Source organism: Rhinopithecus roxellana, chromosome 17, assembly GCF_007565055.1.
Source record: "Rhinopithecus roxellana isolate Shanxi Qingling chromosome 17, ASM756505v1, whole genome shotgun sequence".
NCBI classification, from domain to species: Eukaryota; Metazoa; Chordata; class Mammalia; order Primates; family Cercopithecidae; genus Rhinopithecus; species Rhinopithecus roxellana.
In genome coordinates this window covers 68,120,137-68,142,290 of record NC_044565.1, presented here as the reverse complement: position 1 = coordinate 68,142,290, position 22,154 = coordinate 68,120,137, and the positions used below count along the sequence as shown (strand labels likewise).

The 22,154-nt window shown below is 41.8% G+C and overlaps 1 protein-coding gene across 1 annotated transcript in view; it reads left to right on the top strand.

The window, feature by feature from the left end:
- The window catches only part of HADHA (hydroxyacyl-CoA dehydrogenase trifunctional multienzyme complex subunit alpha), a 60,007-nt gene that overhangs the window by 31,432 nt on the left and 6,421 nt on the right, over positions 1–22,154 (top strand). Inside the window, 8 exon segments of the mRNA XM_010383025.2 lie at positions 2,934–3,056; positions 3,859–3,953; positions 3,955–3,978; positions 5,796–5,852; positions 8,885–8,994; positions 14,974–15,108; positions 18,157–18,328; positions 21,656–21,742. Coding sequence (XP_010381327.2) covers positions 2,934–3,056; positions 3,859–3,953; positions 3,955–3,978; positions 5,796–5,852; positions 8,885–8,994; positions 14,974–15,108; positions 18,157–18,328; positions 21,656–21,742 — 803 coding nt within the window.

Below are 22,154 nucleotides of genomic sequence, written 5' to 3'. Positions count from 1 at the left end.
TCTTTTTGTAGAGACAAAGTCTTACCATGTTGCCCAGGCTGATCTCAAACCCCTGGGCTCACATGATCCTCCCGCCTCAGCCTCCCAAAGCACTGAAATTACAGGCATGAGCCACCGTGCCCAGCTGTCATTCTTTTCTTTTTTTTTTTTTTTTTTTTTTTTTTTTTTTTTTTTTTTTTTTTGAGACGGAGTCTCGCTCTATCGCCCAGGCTGGAGTGCAGTGGCCGGATCTCAGCTCACTGCAAGCTCCGCCTCCCGGGTTTACGCCATTCTCCTGCCTCAGCCTCCCGAGTAGCTGGGACTACAGGCGCCCGCCACCTCGCCCGGCTAGTTTTTTGTATTTTTTTTAGTAGAGACGGGGTTTCACCGTGTTCGCCAGGATGGTCTCGATCTCCTGACCTTGTGATCCGCCCGTCTCGGCCTCCCAAAGTGCTGGGATTACAGGCTTGAGCCACCGCGCCCGGCCTCATTCTTTTCTTTATACTTGCATATGTGATGTGCCTTTCCCTTCCTCTTGTCTGCTTTCAGATTTTCCCTTTGTGACTGGTTTTAGCAATTTGATTATGATGTGTCTTGGTTTGTTGGGTTTTTTTTTTTTTAAAGTTTATTATGTCTGGGATTCATTAAATATCTTGGACATGTGGGCTTATAGTTTTCATAAAAATTGGAGACTTCTTTGGCTACTATTTCTTCAAATATTTTTCTGTCTCCCTCCCCTTTTTGGAGATTCCAATTTCACATTGTTAGATCATTTGATATTGCCCAAAAATGAAGCTCTGGGTTATTTGTTTTAGGTCTTTTTTCGTTCTGGTTATTTCTACTGCCATGTCTTCAAGTTTCCTGATGTTTCCCTCTTCAGTGTATCCCTGCTATTAATCCAATCCCATGTGATTCACTTTTTTTTTCAGACGGGGTCTTGCCGAGTCTGGTCCTTGAGCTACTGGGCTCAAGTGATCCTCTTGCCTCAGTCTCCCAAGTAGCTGGGGTTGACTCACTTTTATTATATCTTCGGTTTCTCCTCATTATCGCCTGTTTTCCTCTACCTTCTGTAACATACGGCATGAATTTACACTAGCCTTTTGAACATCGTGTCTGCTCATTCTATCATTCTTTTCATTTCTGGAACTGTGTCTATTTGTTGATCTGTCTCCTGGCTATGGGTCATTCTTTCCTTGCTTCATTTCATGCCTTTTATGGTGGTTCTTTCCTCAGCTGCAGATAGTTTCCCCTCATGCACATGCAGAACAATACTCGACCAGAGTTTCAAGGACCCCTCTTTAGAGCTCTGGAGCTCTTCTGTTGTACAGCAGCTGCTCTCCAGCATTTCACGTCACAGATTCCAGCTGCCCTGGCCTCCCTCAGGATTATGACTGTGTTAGGACTTTTATGGACACTGAACTTTTGTCACTCCAAAGTTTTGGGCTTAGTTATTATTCCTCCTTCCCCACACATGTTCAAAATAGGTCAAATGGGCCAGGCTCGGTGGCTTACACACCTATAATCCTAGCACTTTGGGAGGCCGAGGCGGGCAGATCATTTGAGGTCAGGAGTTCAAGACCAGCCTGGCCAACATGGTGAAACCCCATCTCTACTAAAAATGGAAAATTTAGCTGGGCATGGTGGCACGCACCTGTAATCCCCAGCTACTCGGGAGGCTGAGGCAGGAGAATCGCTTGAAACTGGGAGGCAGAGGTTGCAGTGAGCCGAGATCACACTGCTGCACTCCAGCCTGGGTTACAGAGCAAGACTCCATCTCAAAAAAAAAAAAAAAAGGGCAAGTGTCTTAAGAGAGAGATTGGTTGTATGTCTGCTGTGGGTTCCCCCAGTTGGGTTTTGTTTCCTAAGTACCACAGTACTGCACAAGATTGCCATTTTGATCCCAGCCACATCCTCCAATGTGGCTCTTACAGACTTTTGATTGAGAGCCTGGTAGTGTCTGTGGTGTCTGTTTTCACAGCACTATAAATTGTGTTCTTTAGATTTTTTTAAAATAAGAGTGGGGTCTCACTATGTTACCCAGGCTGGTTTTGAACTCCTGATCTCAAGCAATCCTCCTATGTCAGTCTTCCAAAGTGCTGGGATTATAGGCATGAGCCACTGCACCTGTTCTTCAGATTTTTTTAGCCTAGCTCTGTAACCTCTTGCCCCAAGCAGGTTCAAGATCTGGTAGAGGCCTTGTGTGGAAAATCAGTTGCATATTGGTTTCAGGCCCCCTTCTCCATAGAAGTACCTTATCTATTAAACATAATGAAACTATGAGAGATTTCACTCAACCTCTCTGAGCTAGCCCCTTCCTCCTTGTGTACTGTCTTAGACCTTCACAAATGTTCCTGGGGGAAAACTGGCTTTGCACTTGGTTTCTTCTAACTTCTAATCTGTTGTACATGACCACCAAAAACTCTGATGGTTTCACGTTCCTTCTGCTTGGGTCAAGTCCAGTGTTCAGTCTAAGCCCAAAAGCATTACATATCCCTGAAAAGAAAATGATCAGCAATCATCAGTTCAGCTAAGACAGGCTCTTGCTCTCTAGAATTTTAGTTCATATGGTCCTTGTTACTTTCATAGTTCCCCAGTGTCTTTACAAATGATTTCATGATTTGTTCTTTTTTCTTTCCAGTTTTCCAGCAAGAATGCAGGTTGCAGTAGACATAATACATTCCTTTTGTGTGTGTGACGTACTACATTCTACTCAGAAGTGGAAGCCAAATGAAACAGTTTAAGACCACGTTTTCTACCTAGAGTATATTATTGCTCCTCTATTCATTGTAATTTCCCTTCTTTGAGTTCATGGTTTTTGACTTTGCCACCTACCAGTCTCCAGTCTGAAATGGAATGCTGTGCTAGAGCCTTTGGCTTTGGCAAGCCTGGGTTTTTCACTACCTGGGACTGGTCTAGGCCTGATTTGCATTCCAGTGTTCCATTCATTTTTATAGGACCAGGACTAAAACCTCCAGAGGAACGGACAATGGAGTACCTAGAAGAGGTTGCAATTACTTTCGCCAAAGGGCTAGCTGATAAGAAGATTTCTCCAAAGAGAGACAAGGGATTGGTGGAAAGTGAGTATCATTGTTAAAGAACAAAGGCAAAGCTTTTTTCCTGGAAATTTAATTTTATTTGCTATAGATTCAAAATGAGGAAGTGATAAATGCATTATTTACTCAAAGCATAAAGTCAGCCTTAGGAGGTGTAACAACTCCTCAGCCTTACGCTAGCCAGTTAAAGCCAATTTTAAAAACCATTTTTTTTTCTTTATGATGACCCTTGAGTCATAGAAAACTTTTCATTTTAGAAAATGTTAAGCATGAACACAAAAAGACTAGATAATAGTGTTACAGCCAGGCGCGGTGGCTCAAGCCTGTAATCCCAGCACTTTGGGAGGCCGAGATGGGCGGATCACGAGGTCAGGAGATTGAGACCATGCTGGCTAACACGGTGAAACCCCGTCTCTACTAAAAAGTACAAAAAACCAGCTGGGCGAGGTGGCGAGCACCTGTAGTCCCAGCTACTCGGGAGGCTGAGGCAGGAGAATGGCGTGAACCCAGGAGGCGGAGCTTGCAGTGAGCTGAGATCCAGCCACTGCACTCCAGCCTGGGCGACAGAGCGAGACTCCATCTCAAAAAAAAAAAAAAAAAAAAAATAGTGTTGTAAACACTCATGTACCCAAGGCCCAGCTTTAACATTCATCAATTAGCATGTTTAAGGTAGTGCGTAGGTTGAAATTTTTATTGTGTGTATCAGCATGAAGAGCAGTTCTTGCAGATAGCTAGAATTACTTCATTTTTACAGAGTTTTGAGGATAAACTAACAAGGGAATCTAGGCTCTTTATAGTAAATATCTAAAAACATTTTATTTTACAGAATTGACAGCGTATGCCATGACTATTCCATTTGTCAGGCAACAGGTTTACAAAAAAGTGGAAGAAGAAGTGCGAAAGAAGACTAAAGGCCTGTATCCCTGCACCTCTGAAAATAATTGATGTGAGTCTTACCTAATATTCCCAGTTTTCTCATATTTCCTTCCTTTCTATAGATCACTCCTCCTTATTGCCATTCTGGACCATGTATGTTCAGTACTAAATTTCTTAATTCTGCTATTAAAGTATTTACCAAAAATAAGGGAAGGGCATAGCAAGCTGTAAGGACTCATATAAAGTGATGTATTTGGGGAAAATCAATGCTGGACTTACTCATTGGTTGATGCATTTAAATCTATCAGTAACAAACCAGCAAACCAGGAAAGGAACCTAAGTCATATCAGTATAACAAGGCCATTAGAGTGTCAGGCACTAACCAAAAAGTAATTGAAACAAAATTGATGGCTCTATTCTATTCTTGGTCAACATCACTGTCAGTACCTAAAATCCCTCAAGGACTTCTTCATTGCTGTACTTATAAAAAAGATGTAATGATGTAGAGAAGCTCTGCAAAAGATCAATGAGGATAATTAAAATGATCACAGGGTTCAAGAAATCTCTTAACAGTAGACTTTAAAACTTAGAACTTTTCAGTTGGGAAAGTCAAAGATTAAGAGAGCATATAACCAAAGACTTCACAATTGGTGAATGGGTCAGTCAACAAGTATATTTTGAGCAGAAGGCACCAAAGCACATAAAATATGAAATATGCCCCCACCTGCCTTCATCTCACAGGCTGGACTGGGGATGTTAGACACGTATATGTGTTAAGGCAGATACCCTTGTAAGAGATATAAGGCAGCATAAGATTAATGCCAAATAATTGGGACAGAGGAGGCAGCAATTACCATGAGACAGAGAGATCAGTGAGTGCCTCATGGGATCTGACCTGAACCCTGAAAGCTGGGTTGAGGATAGGTGAAGGGAAAGTATTGCCAAGGAGGGAGGGCATTTAGAGCAAAGTTATGGAAGCTGGAAAACAGGCTCTTCGAGGAACATTAGTGAGACCAGTGTTTGTGGCAGATAATGAGATGTTAGTCTGAAGAAAAGCAGATTGAAGCTAGATTTTAGAAGGCTGGTAATAATGAATTGAGAAATTTTACCTTTGTCTGATAAAGATTATAGAGAGCCATTTGCATGGTAGTGGCTAAAAATGGTTTCGAAGGAGAGACAAAGTACAGCAGTGAATTAGCAAACTGTCTTGGTAATTCAGGCTTGAACTTTGAATAAGGCCCTGTGATACAATAGTAAAGTAAAAATATGAAAGCAGCAACAGGCTTGCCAAAGAGAGGTTATGAGTTAGGTTCAGATATATTGAGTTCAGATATTATGGGAAATTCAAGCAACAGTAGTTTAGACAGAGAAGTCAGAGTTAGAGATGTCAATTTGCTTATTTTTAAAAATTTGTCATTCACGTAAATTATGATAGTAAGTACAGGGTCATTTTTTTCATCTTTTATACTTGCCATTGTACTTAGGATAGTACTTATCCCAAATGTTACACTGAATTTTGTAGAGTTCATGATTAATGTGATAAACTAGGTCATGTATCTGAGGGAGAAACCATAGAGAGCTAAAAGGGCTGAGAGTGGAAGTTCAGGATCTGCCTACATTTGAAGATCAGGAGAGAAGCCAGAAGAGTAATTCAAGCTTTGTCTTTCCTTCTCCTTCTGTGTTATGCTAGATTTAGTAGTAGCCTCAAAGATAGAGAATTAAGTCAGTCGAGGGCAGCTGGATCCTCAGTCCTCTTCTCTTTCTCACTCCAGTCTAGACTTTTGACTTACTCTTTGAGGACTAGCAACACTGGCAATTTTATTTAGCATTATTGTACATCTCGCCAATCTATTCCAACACTGAGCAAGTGCTTTATATGTTTTTTAGGTGGTAAAGACTGGAATTGAGCAAGGGAGTGATGCTGGTTATCTCTCTGAATCTCAGGTAAACTTATTTCCTTTCAATGTTTTATTAGTTAAAGGAAAACTAAAGATCCAATCCTCTGTATAAAGCTGAAAAAGGAAAAAAATACCCAAAGCCTAGTAAGAATTTTTTTCTTCCAGTGCTTATCATCTCTTATGCTTAATCTCAGTGAGCAAGTGGATGCTAAGAATACCCTAATGGGGCCGGGCATGGTGGTTTACCCCTGTAATTCCAACACTCTGGGAGGCCGAGGTGGGCAGATCGCTTGAGCTTGAGTTCAAGATCAGCATGGGCAACATGGCAAAACTCCATCTTTACAAAAACTACAAAAATTAGCCAGGCATGGTGGCATGTGCCTATAATCCCAGCTACTTCCAGGGCTGAGGCAGGAGAATTGTTTAAGTCCAGGAAGTTAAGGCTTCAGTGAGCCAAGTAAGATCGCACCACTGCATTCCAGCCTCGGTGACAAAGTGAGACCCTGTCTCCAAAAAAAAAAAAAGAAAGAAAGAAAAAAAAAAGAAAAAACCCTTTGGTCTGCAGATGTTTGAACTTACCCTCAGTAATAAGGTTGTCACTACAAAGGGCAAGAACAGAGTTATAATCCTTTCAAAACAAGTCACTTGGGTGTTTTTTGTTCTGCACTTGGGCAGGTTTTATTGAGACAAAATGAATACGAAGATAGAAAAATATTTTTCTTATATGTTAGGGCCTAGAGATAATGACACTGAATTTTTTGGTAAATTGGAAAATGAAAGGAAGTATCTTGTACCCACTAAAAGACAAAGACAGAAGAGATGTATGTACCAGCTTTACCCATGTACTTTTCTAGCAACTTGGTGATGTTGCAGATTTAAGTGATTTGTGTTTGTTTTTAAGTTTTAAACGATCATTGAAGAATGGTTGCTCTTTTATAAAGTTGAATATCTCTTTTTTTTTTTTTTTTTTTTTTGAGACGGAGTCTCGCTCTGTCGCCCAGGCTGGAGTGCAGTGGCCGGATCTCAGCTCACTGCAAGCTCCGCCTCCTGGGTTTACACCATTCTCCTGCCTCAGCCTCCCGAGTAGCTGGGACTACAGGTGCCCGCCACCTCGCCCGGCTAGTTTTTTGTATTTTTTAGTAAAGACGGGGTTTCACTGTGTTAGCCAGGATGGTCTCAATCTCCTGACCTCGTGATCCGCCCGTCTGGGCCTCCCAAAGTGCTGGGATTACAGGCTTGAGCCACCGCGCCCGGCCCAAAAGTTGAATATCTCTTATCCAAAATGTTTGGGACTAGAAACATTTCAGATTTCAGACTTTTTCAGATAGTGGAATATTTGCATATATATGATGGAGAGATCTTGGGAATGGGATCAGAGTCTAAACATGAAATTAATTTCATATACACCTCATACACATAGCCTGGTGGTAATATTGTACATTATTTTTAATAATTTTTTACATAAAACAGTTTTGACTGCAGCTCATAACACGTGTAATATCTTGCCCATGACATCATGTTGGCACTCAAAAAGTTTTGGATTTTGGAGCATTTTGGATTTTGGATTTTCAGATTAACGATGCCCAACCTGTAAAAGGACAAAAAAAAAAAAAATATCTGAAGAGCTCAGGACAGGTACCAGAAAAACACTTCTGGTACTAGATGTTTTGTTGGGCATTTCTGATTTTTTAAAAAATATAACCAGTGCACATAAACATACATACAGAACAATTGAGGAATAAGTTTCACGAATCAGTAACTGTCTTCACTGTGTGCATTGTGTTCTGTATCCTCTGTGTATTCCTCTTTTCATGTATATAATGCTTATTGCCATTCACTAAATTTCTGACCATTGATAAATCTTTTGCCCACGTTTGAAAATCACTGGTTTATTAGATAAAACATCCTGTATCAAGATGAGTAAAGCATTGATTGTGTTACCATTTTACGTTCTATTGGGTCGTGAAAGCAACTTTATTAGAGGGATTCTTTTGAAATGCTCTTTGTAACCATGTAATCTTACCAGTATATCCTAGTGATATTAATAATAGCTAACCTTGAGACCCTGGTCATTTTACTAGTGTTCTCATTTAATCCCCTAGAACAGTACCGTAAAATGGGTATTGTTTTTCCCATTTTTAAGGATGAAGAAAGCTTCACGATGGGGCAGCGGCAGAGACAGGATCTGTCAAATCCTAAATGTTATGCCTTTAACCACCAAGTTGAGACTTTTTCTCCATAAATTAGGCTACTTTTTAAAGTGGTAAATCCCACGTGGGCAGCCTGCTACAGTAGAAAAAGAACTGGAGTTCGAGGCTGGGCGCGGTGGCTCACGCCTGTAATCCCAGCACTTTGGGAGGCCAAGGCGGGCGGATCACGAGATCAGGAGATCAAGACCATCCTGGCTAACACGGTGAAACCCTGTCTCTACTAAAAATACAAAAAATTAGCCGGGCATGGTGGTGGCGCCTGTAGTCCCAGCTACTCGGGAGGCTGAGGCAGGAGAATGGTGGTGAACCTGGGAGGCGGAGGTTGCAGTGAGCGGAGATTGCGCCACTGCCCTCCAGCCTGGGTGACAGTGCGAGACTCCGTCTCAAATTAAAAAAAACAATACAACTGGAGTTCAGAATCATACTATCTTGGTTCAAGTTCCATTTCTGCCACTTTGAGGCAGTATGGCTTTGAGCAAAGTCGCTCCATTTCTTTGGACCTCCTCTTCCCAATCTGTAAAATGAGAGGGTTGGTTTGAGATGATTGTGGAGGCTTATTTTGGCCCTGAGACTCTAGTTTTATGAAAAAGGTTACCACACCTCTGGTGTAAAGAAGCTGAGAGCTTAGTTATATCCAAAACTTTCTTCAATACAGTAGTCGGAAAGTGCTCCAGATGAGACAAGTAAAGAAAAGACACATCAGTGAGAGACAGACTTCTGCAGCACTGAACCCCCAACCTCCCCCACATCCCCAGGAACTCAGGCTTCACATGCATTACTTCTGCTCTTCAGAGGAACCTGAACTGAAGGAATCCATATAACCTAGACTGTGAAATTCTACCTTTTCTCATTCCTTTTTACTTTTCAGAAATTTGGAGAGCTTGTAATGACCAAAGAATCAAAGGCCTTGATGGGACTCTACCATGGTCAGGTCCTGTGCAAGAAGAATAAATTTGGAGCTCCACAGAAGGATGTTAAGTAAGTTAAACTCTACCCAGGAAGCCCTTGTGAATTTTATTGTGTGCAAAGCTCACAGAGGCTTTGAAGATCTACACAGCTAGATCTGTATCTTAATTCAGTCTTGTCCTCAACCTCTTCTTTCCTGAGCATATTTGAGCCCTTATGTCTACTAAAAACTTTTTGGCTTTCAAAGTTCTGCCTGTTCTGAGTTTTTTCCAAACCACTCTGGTCATGCCTATAGAGGCTTTCTTGTCACATATTGATGTCGCCTAGAAATCTGGTTTAGGTCTCCCTTCCCAAACCACACACTCCCTCTGCACTGTTCAGTAGTCATCTCTCTCTCTGTGATTTGAGATGCCATCTCTGGGAACTCACACTTCTTCCTCATTAAAAAACATAAAACTTCATTGTAACTGTTAAAATCTTGTCCTTCTTTTAGCTTACAACCTAAGTATTGGAAAGTCTGTCTGCCTCTTTCATGTGTATTGCCATAAGCCAGCCTTTTTCCATATTATGCTGCCTAATAGCTCTTCAGAGTCTATGTTTAATGATGCCCCTAAACTTACCTTGTAGCTCTGTGGTTCTCAGCGTGGACAATTTTGCCCCCCAGGGGGACATTTGACAATGCCTGGGAACATTTTTGGTTGTCACAACTAGGGAGGGAGGGATGCTACTGGCATCTGTGGGTGGAGGCCAGGGATGCTGCTAACCATCCTATAATGCACAGATAGTACCCGATATAAAGAAATATCCAGTTTGAAATGTCAGTAGTGCTGAGGTTGAGCTGTTCTATCTGAACTGCTGTGGGGGATTTCAGAGAAGCAGCTAATGATACTACCTTCTCCATCCTCTCACCTTTAATGAGATTACAAATATAAAATACAAAATAAAATGGATAAGAAGTCTGGGTGAAACAGGTAAGATTCTAACCAAGAGGGCTGATTTCCAGTTACAATCTGAAATACAACCTTAACTGCTTCTCTCAGACATTTAGTGACTGCTATCAATCCCATCTGAAGAGCCAATTGCACTTGTTCCACCTAACATTGATAGTACCTTGCATTTGATGAGCGGGGTAAATTACTTCCATGTTGCAGGAGAAAAATTACAGCCACTTAAACCTTTATCTCTTTACACATTCTACAAAAATCAGACAGATTAATAAGGAAAACAAAGCCACCCATTCCCTGTGCACAGCATAAATAGAAGGCAGAGAGGCATCCTGCAAAATTACAAAACCTAGACACACCGACTTCTACCCCTTCCCACCACATCCCTCCATGTACACAAAGAATGCTGTCAATTAAAGAAACTGCACTTTGCAACAGAAGACGGTGCTCTTAAATTAAGAAACCTAGTGTCTTAATTTATTATTAACTCCAGACTCCTCTTGCCTAAGCATTTATTGTTGTATGGCGATAGTATACATCTCCATGTAACCATAAAATACCCCTTGGAGAAGGTGGTATTGTGTAGTAAATACACAAAAAAGAAAGATAGCACCTACAAAAAGGCAATATAAGAAAAAAAGAGAAAATGAGAATCAGAATACTTAAGTTTATGAAAATTCTGTCCCCCAAAAAACCACAATGCAGAAGAAGACTGTAACAGAACACTCCCAAACTTGATTTAAATGTTCTGGAATCAGCATTTGCAGAAGAGAAAAAAAGCCACCTTGAATCAAAAATTTTAAAACTCAGAACTTTAACGGACAGTAAAACAGGATAAATGTAGGAGTTGACCTAACTTGGGAAAGATATTGAAGAAAAAGGTAGCATCATCTTAGAAATGAAGAATAAGCTATAAGTACCCAAGGCAGAATATGTTAAACTGAAAATTGAATAATGAACATTGTAGATAGGGCGTCCCCCTTCCTGCTTTCCCAGTTGTCAGTAATTCTTCTACTTTCATCTCTCTAGGCCACTTCCCCCTTGCCTTGGATGAGAACTGGAATTCCTTATGGATTGTCTCTTTACAAATTAATCTTTCATATGAGTAATGCATTCCATCAGTTCTAATAAGTGAAGAGCAGTACTTACGAAAAAAAAAAATGCTGAGCTACAAATTAGTATACAGACAAGGTGCCATGTTATGCATTCTTCAAATCACAACATTTCTGTGTAACCAACCCTCAAAAGTTCATGTCACCCAGCAGTTGGCTTATAAAGCATCATGCACCATAGATGTTAGCCTGCTGGGTAATTACACAAGTGGGTCATTTTGGGGGTGCTGAAGATGTTTACCAGAAGGATTCCGTAGATTGTGAAGTGTGTTAATTTAACTCTACATTGTTGTAGACAAATATTAAACAACTATAAAGCCATCATGAAAATTCTGGTGTTAATGAAGCAGAGCATAACAGTTAAGAAATGAGTGATATTTTAGCTTTAAATATACAAAAAAATTTTAAATAACAAAAAAGCTTTAAACACAGTTTTAGATTTTACTGTTATTGTTACAGCTAAAGTTAACATTCCAGCAAATGCCCTCCCACCAAACAAACAAACAAAAAACAACCTAGCAAATAATGCATTCTTTTTCTCCTTTCAAAAAAACTATCATAAATAAGATTATAAGATACTGTTTTGTGTTTGTGGGATTTTTTTGGTTGAGGGAGGGGGGCGGGTTTGTTTTTTAGAGACAGTGTCTCATTCTGTCACGCAGGCTGGAGTGCAATGGCATAATCACGGCTCACCATAACTCCTGGGCTCAAGCAGTCTTCCCACCTCTGTCTCCTGTGTAGCTGAGACTGCAGGCGCACACCACCACACCCGGCTAATTTTCAAATAATTTGTAGAGATGAGTTCTTGCTAAGTTGCCCAGGCTAGTCTCAAAATCCTGGCCTCAAGCAGTCCTCCTGCCTCAGCCTCCCAAAGCACTAGGATTATAGGCATGGGCCACCATGCCTGGCCTATACGATATGTTTTAACATAAAAGGAATCCTTCTGTATAGATTTTGTAGCTTGTACTTTTTACTCAGTGATATGACTTGGAGATGTAGATTGATACATATCAGGTCACTCCTTCATTTTAATCCCCTATTGATGAATTACTGGCTGTTACCAATTTTTCATTACAAACATTATTATACAGCTGTTCATCACAGCATGTCATCTTGTATTTAAGTGCATCTCTGTAAAGTAGATAATGACAAGTAGAATTACTAGGTTATAGAGTATGCAGTTCTCAGTTCTAACAAAACCAAAGAACCCCCCAAAGTAGGACAAAGTGTACTTCCATCAACTATGCATGAAAGAACCAATTTTTTGTACATCCTGACTGATACTTGGCCAGGTGCGGTGGCTCACGCCTGTAATCCCAGCACTTTGGGAGTCCTAGGTGGGTGGATCACCTGAGGTCAGGAGTTCGAGACCAGCCTGGCCAACATGGTGAAACCCTATCTCTACTAAAACTACAAAAATTATCTGGGTGTGGTGGCAGGCACCTGTAATCCCAACTACTCGGGAGGCTGAGACAGGAGGATCGTTTGAACTGGGAGGCGGAGGTTGCAGTGAGCTGAGATCACACCATTGCACTCCAACCTGGGCAGCAAGAGTGAAACTCCATCTTAAAAAAAAAAAATGCCAGTCTGATGTATCTCATTTTAATTTGCATCGCCCCAGTTATTAGGGATATTGAACATCTTTTTATTATTATTATTTTCTTAATAGAGATGAGGTCTCATTGTGTTGCCCAGGCTGATTTCAAACTCCTGAGCTCAAGCGATCCTCCCTCCTAGGCCTCCTAAAGTGTTAGGATTACAGGCATGAGCTACCATGTCTGGCTGAAATTGAGCATCTTCAGTGACAATTTGTTTTGTTCTTTTATGAATTGCTTTATATCCCTTGCCCATTTTATTTGGTTGTCTTTTTAAATTGATATATGCATGTTCTATTTTTCCAGCAGTATCCTTTGTCTGCTATATATGTCACAAATTCTTCCCATTCTATGGTTGTCTTAATTTTGTGGGGTCATTTGTCAAACGGAATTTTTTTTTTTTTTTTTTTTTTTTTAGATGGAATTTCGCTCTGTCACCCAGGCTGGAATGCAGTGGTGCAATCTCAGCTCACTGCAACCTCCGCCTCCCAGGTTCAAATGATTCTCCTGCCTCAGCCTCTTGAGTAGCTGGGATTACAGGTGCGCACCACCACACCTGGCTAATTTTTTTATTTTTGTGTTTTGGTGAGGTTGGTCTTGAACTCCTGACCTTGTGGTCTGCCTTCCTCGGCCTCCCAAATTGCTTGGAATACAGGCGTAAGCGACTGTGCCTGGCCAAAACAGAAATTTTTAATTTTGATGTAGCAAATGTATCAATCTTTTTTTTTCAGTCCCTATTTTTTGTTTCTCTACTGTATTTTCTCATTGTCCCGCAATTACTTCTCACTCACCATGTAAATATTTGTACTATTACAAAGCTGCATTTAGAAGATGCTCCTAGGACTTGAAGTTAGATTTCCTTTTCAGGACGTTAGTATGATTTTTAAACATTATAATCAGAATGGTTAGGAATGAAACTTTATCCTTCATTACAACTGTAATTTGAATAACAATGCTGTAAACTTGGGCTTCTTTTATGAAGAGATTCTTTAAAAATTTTTCTTATTTACTGTGTGAATATGGCAAATTATTCCAGAACTATAGGGAACTAAAATGAATAAGCAGATATGATCTCTGGTCCTCAAAAGGCTTCGAATTTAATTGAGGAGACAAATAATGGACACAAAGCCATTCCAGAATACTATGGGGTAAATCAAGTGGTCCTGAGAAGTTCTAGAGGAATTCAGGGGCAAAAAAAGGTAGCAATGTGCATATGTGGAGGTGTTTAAGGAAGGGGTAAGGTCTGGAAGCAAAGAGACTGTGGAGGAGACTTTGAACTCATCCAGACAAGGAGTGATAAAGGCACAGATTTTGGGGGAAATGAAAGATTACACGATGGCTCACACCTGTAATCCCAGCTCTTTGGGAGGCTCATGTGGGAGGATCATTTGAGACCAGGCCAGGAGTTCGAGACCAGCCTGAGCATCATAGTGAGACCCTATCTCTACAAAAAAATTTAAAACTTAGCCAGGAGTGTTGATACACACCTTTAGTCTGAGCTACTCAGGAGACTGAGGCAGAAGGATCACTTGTACCCAGGAGTTCAAGGCTGCAGTGAGCCTAGGATTGTACCACTGTACTCCAGCCTGGGTGAGGGAGCAAAACCATGTCTCTCAAAAAAAGAAAGAAAGATGACTGGCCGGGCGCAGTGGCTCAAGCCTGTAATCCCAGCACTTTGGGGGGCCGAGATGGGCGGATCATGAGGTCAGGAGATTGAGACCATCCTGGCTAACACGGTGAAACCCCATCTCTACTACAAAATACAAAAAACTAGCCGGGCGAGGTGGCGGGCGCCTGTAGTCCCAGCTGCTTGGGAGGCTGAGGCAGGAGAATGGCATAAACCCGGAAGGCGGAGCTTGCAGTGAGCTGAGATCCGGCCACTGCACTCCAGCCTGGGCGACAGCAAGACTCCGTCTCAAAAAAAAAAAAAAAAAAAAAAAAAAAGAAAGAAAGATAACTGGCAGATAGTCAAAATCACTAACAAATAAGTTGTTCAATAAGAAAAGAGGTTGGTCTTTTGGGGCATATCACTGCAAGTTGGGTTTTGTTCGAAAAAAAAAATACTCATGTTGACTTAAACATAAACTGGTTGTTTTGTTTTCAGTGATTCTGAAGCATGATTGAAGATTAGTATAATTCTATCTTGGGTAGACCAGTTCTTTTAGACCTGGTGGGTTTTTCCACTTAACTTTTAAAATCAATCATTTAGACTTGGTGGGTTTTTGCACTTTTAAAATCAATCATTTATTAAAGCTGTGTTTTTAATAAATAAAAATTATTTGAAACACCTTGTAGTTGTGCCTGCATTAGTTGATTTATTGAATAACTTAGGCAATCTTCCACTTTTACTGAAATGATTGAGATCAGTTTGCCGAAAGTCATTTCGTCCTTTCCTTGCAGGCATCTGGCTATTCTTGGTGCAGGGCTGATGGGAGCAGGCATCGCCCAAGTCTCCGTAGATAAGGGGCTAAAGACTATACTTAAAGATGCCACCCTCACTGGGCTAGACCGAGGACAGCAACAAGTGTTCAAAGGGTAAGCCTGCTCTCTCTCTTTGCAAGAGTTAGAATGTCCATTTTTTCTTGGTGGTTGTTTTTTGTGTTGGCTTGGTGGGTTTTTTGTTTGTTTTTGTCATCACGGATTCCTTTTTCCTGAACATAGTAAGTTCTAGATACTCCATAGTGAAGCCAAGTTTCTTTTGATTTTTAGAAATGCCAGTTCCTTCTTTGACTTCGTTTTGTTACGGATATTATAGACAATTAACATCCTTGGAGTCTGTAGTCTTTGAATACAGAAGGGAAAATCTTATCTAGTAGATACTTGTTAATGCCATTTTACACTTTAGTATCAGGCCTGCGGATTTTGATACAGTTTGCATGTAATTGCTCTATTGTTAAGGATTATTGAAACGGCATGACTGTCTCTGTTGAGAAGACTGAGTGAGGTTAGGATGTAAGGAAATGGGCGGTAATTGCAGGGGCAAGGCAGGGCCGGGATCAGGACTCTTGAGCCTTGTATTTCCTGACTGGCATTACAGAGAGAAGCCGTAAACTGATTCCTCCACAGTGTCTGTGGCTTTACAGACTATCTCCATCTTACCTCTGAATTAATAAAGGGGGAATATTATTCCCCCTCCTCACCTCCTGCCTCTGTCACCACCACACACATACTGCCTGTTTTCCAGAAGGAAAGATGGAACAGCAGCTTGGCCAAATGGGGGTTTGGTTTGATCAGTTTTCTGCTCACATTTAATGGACAAGCTGGCTGCACTTAAACCATCCTGCATGTGAGTTTTAGCTGAGTGAGGTTTTTTGTTTCTTAAATGGATTAGATAGCTTAAGCATGTTGTTATCCCTTTTCTGCAGGGAAACTCACATATTGCTGCCATAATGCTAACCAGGATCTGGCAGGTTTCATCATGTTGGCAAATTATTGTAAGATAATAAGTTGTAGTAGAAGATTCTGACCGAAAAAATGGCATGTGCTAGATAGCAGCAGTGCCCTAAAACTAGCATGCAAGCATCCCAAACAGCAGTCCATACCATCACCAAAGTAAGAAATTGTTGCTCTAAAATAGTTTCCTCCCCCAATCTCTCTTGAATAGTGTCCTGGGTTCCCCTTTTTGTCTTAGAAACATCAGGTTCTGGTGAGTGCTGCTCACCACACGGCTGACTTGGGACGTAATAGTTCCTGTCCTCTCTTGGGAATAGTTTAATTGGGCATTAGAATTAGAGCAAGTAACAATGTTTTGAATGCTGACAAGTATCTTGTTTGCTGACTGCTGTCCTGATTGTCAAAAACAAAAGGTTTGGGCTGATACTTTTTTAAAACCTTATTTGATGTTTTTGTTTCTTTTCAGACAAGAGTTTCACTTTGTTGCCCAGGCTGGAGCACAATGGTGCGATCTTGGCTCACTACAACCTCTGCCTCCCAGGTTCAAGCAATTCTCCTGCCTCAGCCTCACAAATAGCTGAGACTACAGGCATGCGCCACCACGCACAGCTGAATTTTTTTTTTTTTTTTTTTTTGAGACAGAGCCTCACTCTGTCGCCCAGGCTGGAGTGCAGTGGCCGGACCTCAGCTCGCTGCAAGCTCCGCCTCCCGGGTTTACACCATTCTCCTGCCTCAGCCTCCCGAGTAGCTGAGACTACAGGCGCCCCGCCACCTCGCCTGGCTAGTTTTTTGTATTTTGTAGTAGAGATGGGGTTTCACCGTGTTAGCCAGGATGGTCTCGATCTCCTGACCTCGTGATCCGCCCATCTCGGCCTCCCAAAGTGCTGGGATTACAGGCTTGAGCCACCGCGCCTGGCTTGATTTTTGTTTTTCTTGTAGAGATGGGATTTCACCATGTTGGCCAGGCTGGTCTTGAACTCCTGGCCTCAAGTGATCCACCCGCTGCAGCCTCCCACAGTGCTGGGATTACAGATGTGAGCCACTATGCCCGGCCCTTAAGACTTTATTTGAATACTTTGTATTTATCTTGTGGCCTTCATTTTTCTTTTGGTTAAGGAAATTAGTGAATGGGGTTTAGCTTCATTCTTCATTTAGAGGAAAACTCTAGGTGATTCATTCTGAAAGTGTGGTCAGATGGAATCTAAGAGAGCCTACTTCCCTTGGCAATGAAAAATAATCAGTTACATGTCTTAATAACAGGAATCCTTTTCTGCTCCCTGTGGGAAAAAAGAAACCTTGAGATAATATTTTATGTAATCAGTGCAATGTGCTACTAGGTAATGAGTGGGAAGTAGATGGAGAATATAGGAAATAATGCTTGGCCTCTGTTCTTTAGAAGATTACAACTACAGACCGGGCGTGGTGGCTCACGCCTGTAATCCCAACACTTTGGGAAGCCGAGGCAGATGGATCATGAGGTCAGGAGTTCAAGACCAGCCTGGCCAAGATGGTGAAATCCCATCTCGACTGAAAAAAAAAAAAATTAGGCATGGTGGTCGGCGCCTGTAATCCCAGCTACTCAGAAGACTGAGGCAGAGAATTGCTTGAACCCGGGAGACGGAGGTTGCAGTGAGCCGAGATCGTGCCACTGCACTCCAGTCTGGGCAACAAAGCGAGACTCCGTCTCAAAAAAAAAAAAAAAAAAAAAAGACGAAGAAGATTACAACTACAAAATAACATAAAATTATATATTTGCGATAAGCAAATATAAAACCATGTGGTCTCAAACACACTTTGGCTGCTTCCTCTGTCATAGGTAGAGAATCACCAGAACTGCTCTTTTGTTCTGCCATTCTAGTATTCACGTTATTTACTCCTCTTGGCAAATTTAACTGGTTTAAGAGTGATTTAGTTTATGTAAGTTGGGCATTTGGAGGCATTCTATGGTAGAAAGAATGTGTACTTGGGAGTTAACAGGTCTGAATTCTAGCACCCTCCCTTATCAAGCTATTTGACCATAGGTCCCTCTGAGACTCTTTAAACAACTCGAAAGTCTCCCTCAGAATAGGACTAACAGAACAACTACCTCACAGAGTTGGTGAAAGAAACATGTGTGCTCTGGCCCATGGACACTCAAGTAAACATTAGTTTCCTTTTTTTCCCATCTAACGAGGAATGTGTTTTTTCTAGATTGAATGACAAAGTGAAGAAGAAAGCTCTAACATCATTTGAAAGGGATTCCATCTTCAGCAACTTGACTGGGCAGCTTGATTACCAAGGTTTTGAAAAGGCCGACATGGTGATTGAAGCTGTGTTTGAGGACCTTAGTCTTAAGCACAGAGTGCTAAAGGAAGTAGAAGCGGTAAGCAAGGGGCTGTTGTACTTGAATCCTAGTGTAGTGAACAGAAAAGAGATTTTTTTTTTTAAAGGAGCTATAGGAAACCCGTGGTTGCTTTTAAAAAAAGGACTATTCAAAGGCTGGGCATGGTGGCTCACACCTGTAATCCCAGCAGTTTGGGAGGCTGAGGCGGGCGGATCACAAGGTCAGGAGTTTGAGACCAGACTGGCCAATATAGTGAAACCCCATCTTTACTACAAAATACAAAATTAGCCGGGCATGGTGGCATGCGCCTGTAGTCCCAGCTATTCGGGAGGCTGAAGCAGAAGAATCGCTGGAACCTGGGAGGCGGAGGTTGCAGTGAGCCGAGATCACGCCACTGCACTCCAGCCTGGGTGACAGAGCGAGACTCCATCTCCAAAAAAGAAAGGACTTTTCATTATCAAACGTTAAGTTTTTATGTGTGCTCATGCACACTGCATATGTTATAATAAGGTCAAATCTAAATCTTAAAGGAAGAAAATTAGGGTTCGTTCACCTTATTCATGTAGGAACTCTGTCACCCAAACATACAGATAACCTCACAAAGTATAGCCAGATTTTTTGGTTAGCCGAAAGCCATAACCAAACCTCTTCAGGTCTAAGGCTGCAAAGGAAATAGGGGAGGACAGTTCCTCCAGATGCTTGTTCTGTGGAAATGCTGCCTTGGCCCAGCTCCCAAATGTTCTCCATAGCCACTTCTTGAGATGGGCTGACATGAACAAAACAAGTACTTGAAGTGGGGAGTAGGAAGAGTGAGCTCCGAGGAGTAATAGCAGTAATTCAGGTATGAGGTCCAAGGCCTAAGCTAGTCTACATTTGGATAAACAGAATGTGGGTTACCGAAAGGTGAACATGAAATGATTCTGACTTGGCAACATGCTGGATATAATGAGCAGTGAACTTATTACAAAAGATAAGAGTACCACAAAGCAAGACTCCGTCTCAAAATAAATAAACAAATAGTATCTTCTTTTATTGCCCATAGAACTCACAAAACCCATTCCTTGGACATTATTCCACAGGCATTATCTCTAGACCACCCCGTTTCGGTTGTCCTCTCTAGTATCTTCCTCATGTCTCGGTGTTCTACTGCTGTGTTTACAACTATCTTTTCACAATTCTGCAATCTGGGCAGGGCTCTGAGAGACAGTGGTGCTTATGTCCACTGATTTCAAGGCTGGGGTCACTCCTGGGCTGCATTCCGCAGGAAGCACGACTGAGGCACCTCACTGCTTCCCCCACGTCTCTCATGGCCTGTCCTCACTTAGTCATCTCACCAGAACTTCTTTGTAGTGTGGCTGCAGGCTTCCAAAAGTACAAAAGCAGAAGCTACTGAGCTTCCTAAATTTATTGTCAGGAAGAAAAGAAGATAAATAATTTTAAAAATTTAAAAAGAGGCTACTGGGCCTCACAGGGCTAGGTAGGCCTGGAACTGGCAGGGTAACTTCTGCTGCATTCTGTTGATAAAAACAAGTCACAAGACCAGCCCAGATTCAAGGAGAAGGGAAACAGACTCTACTTCTAGCTGGGAGAGAAGACATACATGTCCAAGGAAGGGAAGAATGTTTGCCAGCCAGCTTTGGAGACATTAGCTTGCTCTTCAGAAAGGATTTCACCACCAGCATTAGACACTATATTACTAAGAAAGTAATCTGACACTGTGTAAGCTTTCTGACAGTCATGCTGTACTGTCAATTCATTCCACTTTCTTTTTTTTTTTTTTTTTAGAGACAGGGTCTCAATCTGTCACCCAGGCTGCAGTGCAGTGGCATGATCACAGCTCACTGTAACCTCAAGCTCCTGGGCTCAAGTGAGCCTCTCTCTTTAGCCTCCTGAGTAACTAGGACTATGGGTACGTGCCACCATGCTTGGCTAATTTTTTAAAGTTATTTTTTGTAAGGCCGGGCGCTCTGGCTCACACCTGTAATCCCAGCACTTTGGGAGGCTGAGGTGGGTGGATCACGAGATCAGGAGTTCAAGACGAGCCTGGCTAAGATGATGAAACCCTGTCTCTACTAAAAACTACAAAAAAAATTAGGCGCAGTGGCAGGTGCCTATAATTCTAGCTGCTTGGGAGACTGAGGCAGGAGAATTGCTTGAACCTGGGCGACAAAGCTTGCAGTGAGCTGAGATCACGCCACTGCACTCCAGCCTGGGTGAAAAAGCGAGACTCTGTCTCAAAAAAAAAAAAAAAAGTTATTTGTTGCAGATACAAGGTCTCACTATGATGCCGAGGTTGGTCTTGAACTCCTGGCCTCAAGCAATCCTCCATCCTTGGCCTCCTGAAGTATTGGAATTATAATTGTTTAGCCACCGTGCCCACCCTCCACTCTTGATTAACTAAAATCATGGGATTTTTACCACAAATACTGCCAAGCCAGGTCTTGTCCTTCAAGTACCCATACAGTTCTTTCCTTTTTTTTTTTTTTAATCTTAATGCAGTACTTTTATTGCATTATAATCTTATTTTGTACTCAGCTTTTCAGTGTGTTGAATGTGTCTTCCTCGATTCTCATCTCTGTTAGGATTCTGCCTGTTCCAGGTTTGCACACGTTTGACAGGTGTCCCTTTCACGTTTTTCATCCAGCCATCTGAATAAAAACATGAATAACTGGGAGGCGGAGGTTGCAGTGAGCCTAGACTGCACCACTACACTCCAGCCTGGGCAACAGAGCGAGACTGTCTTAAAAAATAAATAAATAAATAAAAACATGAATAAGTTGGGATCGTGGCTAGAATGCTGAGACAATCTGCATTAGAGACTGTTCTCCAGGTTGATGAAGCTAATAGTTAATAGTATTTGTGTTCTGTAGCTGTACTTATAGTGGTATGCCGTTTTTTAGTAACACACTGTATAAAATGACACAAGCATGCACATTTTGGTTTGTTCTTATAAAAGTGAAGTGGGGGAGTGTTTCATAAGCTTCCAGACTCCAGGGCAGATCCAAACAAAAGAGGAGTTGACGCCCATGCTGGGTGTTGAATGAATTCAAGGCCGTCTTTTCAGTGTTGTTCTAAGTTGTTTTATTGACCCAACTGCTGAGATGTAGTCTCCAGGTCAGGATAAGGTGACCTCATGATGGGTCACAACTAGAGGAAGGCAGAATGGGAAAAGGAACAAGGTCAACATCTTCCCCAACACAAAAGCCCCTAGGTGATCCGTCAATGTCTGGGTGAGTGACATCTACTGTCTGAGCAGTTGGGGGTGAGAGAGTGGGCTGAGCCCAGGTGTCACTCATTAGCTTTGCCATGGCCTCTAATCATCTCCCAGGCCTACCTGACACATTGTTAAATGCTTTTCCCCTGCAGGTGATTCCAGATCACTGTATCTTTGCCAGTAACACATCTGCTCTCCCAATCAGTGAAATTGCTGCTGTCAGCAAAAGACCTGAGAAGGTAAACTCGGAACAGAGAAAAACTCTGAGATATTTTATTGCTTCAGATTCACTGATAAAGGCTTAGAGCTTGAGTACAGAAGAGGCAGGTCTGGATTACGAAGTGGATGCGGGTGGTTCCCAAACACTGAACACATAAATGCTAATACCATGACTAGTGTGAGATGCAGGAATAACGTACAACAAAAAATAACCTTTTCAAGGATCCCAAATGGGCATTATTTTTCAGGTTCAGGATATAAAGCCTACCTGTATCCTACAGTTAGGCATTGAGGGATAGGCCTTAAGAAAGGATGCTCCAAAATATCAGTTTGGCTACAGAGCAGAGTCAGTGACTATTTAGAACAGGTTTGGTTCCAACTCCAGGGAATGGCAGGAATGGTGGGATGTGTCTGCCTGTGGGTTTGCTTACA